Genomic DNA, 7,927 nt, shown 5'->3' with positions numbered 1-7,927 from the left:
ATTTTTATGGCTAAAGTCTAATAGAAGTATACAAACGAAACTCCTTGGAAGCCAAAAAGAAAGAGACCGAAGTTTCTGAAGAATTGTACCCATTGTTTTATCATGCTCACATCTTCTTTTTGGTTCTCTGAGTTCCTGCCTGAGGAGTTTAGATTTTATACACACTAAATGTATGTGGAGGGAAGGGGTCCAGGTAGAATCTCATGCCATGGAGACAGTAAAGTTTGTTGGCTATCTAAATTTGGGCCTTAGAACCTGGGCCTAGTGTAAATCCTGGCGTGCTTCCTGGATGTATTGCCTTGGGCAAGTTATTTAACGTCTCAACAAGATGAGCTTGCCACCTAGTAGTAGCAGTAATAGCATGACTGTAAATGTATTTATCCTAAGGCATGGCCAGTGGTCTGTGTTCCATTTTCTTATGAATTATGTGTTAATAGGAGCTAAACCAGATTATTCCATGTTTCTTAGTCTCTCCCTGGAGTAAATACGTCCTGGTAGTTTGGCCTCTGTATTAGCTCTTTCACAGACTAGTCCATTACACATGCTGTCTCTGTAGCTCACGTTTTGCACGAGCAGCTCCTGGTGGCCATTGCTGCAATTCAAACCGAACAACAAATAGATTTCTGTAAGAACTTGGGTTCACAAAAGTAAAGCAGGAAAGTATGTAAGCTAGAGTAACAAGTTTCTTCTGGTGATTTCTATTAAGTACTGCAAGGCAAATATGTTCTTAATGGAGTGTCAAACACTCAGGACTTACGTCTTCATTCATTAATAGGTCAGTCGATCCACCTGCCTTTCAAATGCTGTCGACGTTTTTCGACCAGAAATATTACATGTGAAGTTTTCTTCTAATATTAGGCTACTTCTTAAAGAAATAACATCATTAAATCTATGGAAAGAAGCTTTGTAAATTCCCTTACTTAATCTTTCCTAGCACAGATTAAGCGCTCTCTTTTCCAAGACACATTTTGACTCTAGAATGATTATCCTAAACTATATATAAATTTTTAATTTTTTTTCATAGGTGGCAAAATGATAAAATTCACTCTCTTCTTCGGTCCGCGCGTATGACGTAATGTCTCCTCAAGTTCCATCTCCTTCAGTGTCACATGGAACGTATCTCTCAGTCTGTTGTCAAACTACGATGACATGTCTGTAGCTATCAGAAAGAGAAGCTGGGAAGAACATGTGACCCAATGGATGGGGCAGCCTTTTAATTCTGATGATTGTAACCCAGCATGCCATCATGGACTAGTAGCTGACAGCTCCCAGGCAAGTATGGAAAAAGATGCAACTTTAAATGTGGATCGCAAAGAGAAGTGTGTTTCACTGCCAGACTGCTGCCATGGCTCAGAGCTGAGAGACTTTCCTGGGAGGCCAATGGGTCACATTTCAAAGGAGGTGGATGAAAATGACAGCCCCGAAGGTGAAGATCAGTTTCTTTCTCTGGAGGCCAGCACGGAAACACTAGTGCACGTGTCTGATGAGGATACCGATCCCAATCCCTATGTTACAGATGATAAACAAATTTTAACTACGCAAGGACATAAGGTATCAGACCAACATACTATCAGAGGAGCAGGCTCCTTAGTAAAGACACTGCCCGTCATGGAAGGTAACCAAAGTAACTCCTGGGGAATGGCTGGCGGAGCTGACTTGGCACTGGTAGAAGAAAAGAGGGGGAAAAAACCTGTTGACACTACAAGTAAAAGCCTGGAGCTTTGTAATGATATAAGCTTAAGTGAAGTAAAAGATGCATCCCAAACAAATGCATGTGACTCTTCACATGTGAAAGATATTGTGCCTGAGAAGCAATTGCTTAATTCGGCTGTAATTGCTCAGCAACGAAGAAAACTTGACTTCCCTAAAGATGAACATGAAAGAAACACCTGCGGTGTAGTACAGGATGAGTTCTTGGCTATTCCTCACAAGGGCAGAGGACTGCCATTATTAAAAGCAGATTCTGGAAGCTGCCTTCTGCAACCTCCTTCCTGCCCTGATGGAATGTCAGCTGAAAATGGCCTAGAGAAGAGTGGTTTCTTAGAACATCAAAACAAATGTCTTCCAAAGGTCAACTCAGAAGATGGCATGCAGCGTTTACACTTAAAGGAGACTCTGGCCACCCAGGAACCCACAGATAATCCGGTCAGACTTCGCAAAAGAAAGGTAAGGCACATGCACAGATTATCTGGTTTTTGGAATTTTATAAATATCCTTGTTTCTATCACTTATTATTTTGCCAGGATTAAAGAGATGTAGATGTTTCTTTTGCCCTATAGTGTAGCTGTATAACTCAAGGATTATCTTCTTGGGGGGAACATCAGAATATGTACAAATTAGAATATAATAACCTATTCATTTCACTAATAGTATTTATCATAGTTTGTGAACTATGCTCTTTGGAATTGTGTTGAAGACAGAATTGGTTTCACTTTCCTTAGTTGGAATTAAATAGCCACCAGATAGCTCATAGTTCAAGGCCTAGCTGATGAGTGTTCTCTAATTTTTAGAAAGAAAGTAATAATACTTTCTGTATTTAATGTCAGTTATTTGGACTTATTTCTTTTGCCCTTCAAAAAGTATATTTTATCATAATTAAAGTGGTATGAATCACACGTTAAAAATGACCCCTTTACATCTCCAAAGACAACAGTATGCCCTACCCCCAAATATGTTTATAAAAATAATACCCTGGCACATTTGCTATCATTAGGTGTATCAACTTTTCTTTAATTCTGAACCAAAAAGAACCAATAGCTGAAATTACTTTTTATGGTGAGTCTCCTTTACTCCTGTAGATGCCACAATCCCCTTAGAAGTTTCCAAGTGAGAGAAGCAAGGATTGGAGTGGAGTTATTTGAAGCATGGCTTAGCTAGTAGACTCTTGGCCAAAATTTGTCTTATCTTTAGGATTTTCCCCAAATTCTTCCCACAATGTAGTGGTTTACTATCCTGATGTAAATACAAATATAATTTCTTCTATAAATGCAACGTGGTCATTGGCATTGAAAACTCCCTGTGGACTGGACAACACCTTTCCTCCTCTTTTGATATAATATTAATCTATAATGGCACTTCTCCTCATATAAAACCAATGTTCAACTGGACTATGTACAATGAGGAAAGAAAACAATCTCTAACTCTTTGTGGGGGAAAAAAAGAAAAAAGAAAAAACAAAGTCCGGTTTCCATAAACTGTGGTTTTGCTAACAAACTAGATCAGTAACGTGTCATAAATTAGTTTAAATGAAGTCAGACTTGACAGCCTACCATCAGTATGCTCAAACTCTATGACAACAGAGCATTCTGTGTTTCTGGCAACCTCTTCTTTCTTTATACATCGCATTGAAATATTAATGCTGCATAAAGTTGTTATGATTGGCATGCTCAGGTCACTTTTCCAGAAATGTCCTATATCCTATCAAATCTGCTGGGAATGCGATAATGACATAAGAAATTATTAATCGACCTATGACATAGCTCCCCTAAAATAAGACAAACCCTGCCCAACTGCTGACAAACATTAAACATTCCAGAAACATATGCTCACCACTTGGACATTTATATCAATAGTAAGAATGCTGGAAAGAATTTTCTCTTGGACATGTCACTATACCATGGTTACATTAGGAGAGATGTAATTATAACCTATTTACAAGTTCTAACTTAAATATTCTATTTTAAGCATGCCATTATCCTAAAGTGTTATGGCGTCGTCTGGTGGAATATTTGCTTCGACTCTACAATTCCTTCGGGATGCTTTGTAATAAACAGATTAAATGCAAAATTTCAAGTTTGGACTTTACTCTGGAAAAGCATCATTATGGGAGAAGCCTCTGTAACCAAAGTCTGTAGGAATTTCTGTTCTGTTCGATAGTGAATGAGTATTAAAATGCCTTTGAATTGGCAATTTACCATTTTAGAGCTTTACCAAGGAAAATAGTAGAACAAACTCATAAACGTGCAGAAACGTTTATCATTGTATTGTATGTTACTGACAAAAAAAGAATGTAAATTTCCATCAATAAGGAATGCTTAATTATTGTTTGTCTATACTTTGGAATGCTATGCAGCCATTAAAAGATAGAGGGAGATCCATGTACACTAACTGAATGATCTTATGATACAGCACATCTGGCAAAAGGCAGGGGCAGACCTGGATGTGTAGCACATACCAACCTTATATGACAAAATGTGTATATTATAGATAAAAATATAAATACAAATAGGAACGGGGGTATAAACCCCTCTATGTGGTTAAATAACACTATGCAAAATCCTGGCTATCTAGGCATAAAATTATTAATAGCAGTTATTTTGAAAGAATGGAATTAAAAGTATAGAAGCAGGGGATTTTCACCTTTTCCCCCATATAATTGTTATAAAAGGTGTTAGAAACATGGATGAAATGCATGCAATGAACAGAAGTACAAAAGCAAAATAGTACTAGATATATAAAGTATTTGGAACATGTTCTGCATGGCACAAAATGACCTTTATATAGTTATTATGACTATCATTACTTCTATGAAATAGAAACAAGTATGTATAAAGTTTTTCAAAATGTCAACAAGAATTCTAGTCAACTACTCCATTCATAATACCAGTGCACATCATTTAAAACAGATAAGCCTTTTGGGGAGACACACAAGCCACATTTTCATGTCTAAGGTGTTAGGGACCAGATGCGAAAAAGAATTTGCTTAATTGTCTGTATCTTTAAAACTATTTGTCAGCCATGGTGACAGCTTTAAGATTAGTGCATGTAAAGGTGAAGTAGAATATAAACTAATAAATTTTTAGAGAACTTTAATCAGCTTATTATCTGATGGTCATATGAGTGAGCCAAATCCTTCACTGAATTTATGAGCATGATTTTTTTTGAGGGGGGGTCAGGATATAATCAAGGTTCTAAGACTTGTAAAAAAAAATAAAACTCAAATAGAGCTTCTAAGAGTAATCCTCAGAATGTACTGAAATAGAATTATGCTAGAGATATAATTGTGTGTTACATATACATTATCATTTCTTGAAATCTATAAATCTTGGCGGGCATTCACTGTTTTGCATGCTGTATTTTTGTTGTTGTTGCTTTCCAATGTTATCTCTGGCCATCCAAGGATGGCTACACATGTATTTATTAAGCATCCCAAGTGGAGAGGGCTACATTTGTAGTGTATATAAATATCAATATTTTAAGCTAATAATTCTCCTAAATATGATGAAATATATAATTAAAGTGAAGCCAATGAAATCAAAGGAAAACCAAGTAGATTAGGAGCAGACATTAGCAAATGAGTCAGAAGGTCATGTGGCATATGACCAGCATTTATAGGGTGTGGGTAAGTCTTTGGGGTAAGGCAGCTGGTTCAGGGCAATTCTCAGAGACAAATTCCACAGAAATCTGGAGGAGGGAGACACTCTAAGAAGTGGTCTCTTTAAACCAAATGAGATGTGAAGATGGAAAATATGTAAGGAAAGGCTTGAGGTTAGACTTTTTTAAAGAACTAGTGTATTTGTTCTTGATGGTGGTTAGCTAATTAAAGAGAGTCCAACATTTAGTCTTCTCTAGAGACTATTTAAATAGTTCCCAAAGTTTTGCATAGCCGTAATAGTTATATAAATGTATGAACATAGTTTTATTTGCTCACACAAAATATAATCCATATTACAAAGCGATATAAACTCCAGAATATAATGCAAAAATGATCTGAACCTTGAGAAGACACCTGATTCCACATTCGAACAAAAATCTCACGTCCGAGCCAGTAAACTAAACTGTATCATTTTTGCTGTAGTTTTGACGGCTGTCCTAGAAAACCAGCATAAAAGTGGCTTAAATCTAACATCTTTTTCTCACATACACATAATAATTGGGTATAAACAGTACTGGACCAATATGTAGCCTCTATGTTTTCACAGCCCCAGACCCTTTCCATCTAACTGTTCTACCGCCTTGAGCCCTTATTGAGAGTCAAGTCAGTGGGAAAAGGAGGGAGTGCATGGGTGGCCACAGTCCCGTGTAAGGCAAGACCCAGAAGGTGCACACTTCTTTTTCTCCCACATTTCATGTGCTAGAGTTTAGTTACATGGGCATACCTAGCAATAAGGGCTGAGAAATGGAGTCTGCATTCTGGGTAAGCAGGCGTCTGCTAAAAATTCTATTATCAAAGAATAAGGAGAAATTTTATATTATCACCCATACCATTAAATATGTTGAGGAACAACACTCTAACAAATTTATTCCAGTACATCATGGCCTGTGGTGAAAGGAATAAACAGGCTGCTGTATGTTAGGTGGTGTTTTGTATACATACTTAATTTCACACTACAGAATACCTTTCTGTGTTAGGAAACTTTTCAAAGTGATGTTGATCAAATGCTACACTTTGTTAATGGAAAACTCCCAGGAATGAAACATTATACTGTATACACTGTACTTTATCCCTGGACAAGTGTAATATATTAATTAGAAATGACTGATAAAATCAAGTCTTTTCTCCTTACCCTATCTCTAACATAAGTATAAATTCAGTAAAAGCACACTTCTACTTGAAACGACCTTCTCATTCCTTTCTATGACCTTCTTGTTTTTTCCTGTCTCCTGACTGCCAATGTGGGAGCCTTGTAGCATGAGGAGGCTGTCATTGACCAATGGGTGACATAAAGAACAGTGTAAATCATGGAAAAGATAGAATGGGCCAAGATAGGAAGCCAGCTGGAAGAATACAAAAGGGAAGGAAAAAAATTGTCTAAGAAATAAAAAACAAAAGGATGGTTAAGCCAAAACCCCCTGATATGTTGAATGAAAGCAGGGACTAGTGGAAGAATTAGACTTTGTTAAGAAGCCTACTATTATTTGACAAAAAGGAAGGAATACAAAGCAGAGTAAGTATATGTACCCCTGCAGATAGATTCATAATAACAGTATGATTTTATACTGAGTTCCCAGGGTTTTGAAACAGATAATCCTGTTGAGTAGATTATACTGTTTTTAAACTTTGTTTTCCTGGCTCAAGGATTAGGACTGGCAGAGAAAAGTCACCACCAGGGGGAAAGCGGGCATGTAGAGAGGTAACTAGGTCTTCCCAGCCATATTTTAACTGGGTTTGTGTCTCAGATAAACCTGGCAATTTTGCGAGCAGCTCGTTTTGTGTTGCTAGGCCACTGAAAACCATCGAATTGTTTTATGCCATTTAAACTAGTGTTTGCCTTATGAACAACTAGAAAGCCAGAAACATATCTGCAGACACTGGGGGCTCAAATATTTTGCCTCATAATATACTATGTTTATTGTATAGTATATTGTATATCGTATTGTATTGTATTGTATTGTATTGTATAGTATATAGTCCCCGAAACACTACTGGAGTGTTCTCAAGTAAGACTTCTGTTTCACTCACACTTCAGGCTAGCATGGAAGGGAAAGAGAAAGAGTGCAGAGAAAGAGAAAAGGGGTGGGGCAGAGGAAGGGGAGGAGAAGGAAAAGGGAAAGAGAGAAAGAGAGAAGAACAGAGGGGAGGATAAGTTATATTAGGTTACCAAGAGAAGCACCAGTCAACTGCAAGGAGAAGTAAAGCTCCAAGCCCTTGAGAAAAGTGGATTTCTAGCAGCTGGAGTCAGATTCTATTTCAGCACAATGCGCTTATGGTGATCACCAGCACGAGTTTAGCAAGGAGACAAGGAACACGAATTTGATTCCAGTGCTCATAGAGCAGGTGGAGAGGAATTATTATTATGGGTTCACATGAGGAACTCTGCCGAGTAGGGCCAGCGTTCGCCAGCTCACCTCCACCAGGCTGCAGGTGAAGCCCCAGTGAGCCACTATCTCAAGATCCCCAAATGGTTTCACTTTGGGGGGACTTTTCCAAATTTCCTCAGCCAAGTTAGTTGCTTGATTCTCTCCTCATTCACAGAGGACTTCTCTC

The 7,927-nt window shown here is 37.8% G+C and overlaps 1 protein-coding gene across 1 annotated transcript in view; it reads left to right on the top strand.

Annotated features, from left to right (window-relative positions):
• The first annotated feature begins 1,149 nt into the window (after positions 1-1,149).
• Positions 1,150-7,927, top strand: part of DLC1 (DLC1 Rho GTPase activating protein) — a 408,685-nt gene continuing 401,907 nt past the window's right edge. The window contains exon 1 of the mRNA XM_047092089.1: positions 1,150-2,166. Within this exon, the coding sequence (XP_046948045.1) occupies positions 1,150-2,166 (1,017 nt within the window). The remainder of the gene's footprint in view (positions 2,167-7,927) is intronic.

This window comes from Lynx rufus, unplaced genomic scaffold (genome assembly GCF_022079265.1).
Source record: "Lynx rufus isolate CCGP_SWC_20201006 ecotype Redwood Valley unplaced genomic scaffold, mLynRuf1.p SCAF_3, whole genome shotgun sequence".
Taxonomy (NCBI): Eukaryota; Metazoa; Chordata; class Mammalia; order Carnivora; family Felidae; genus Lynx; species Lynx rufus.
The sequence above is the reverse complement of the archived record's forward strand: the minus strand, read 5'-3'. Positions and strand labels throughout refer to the sequence as shown.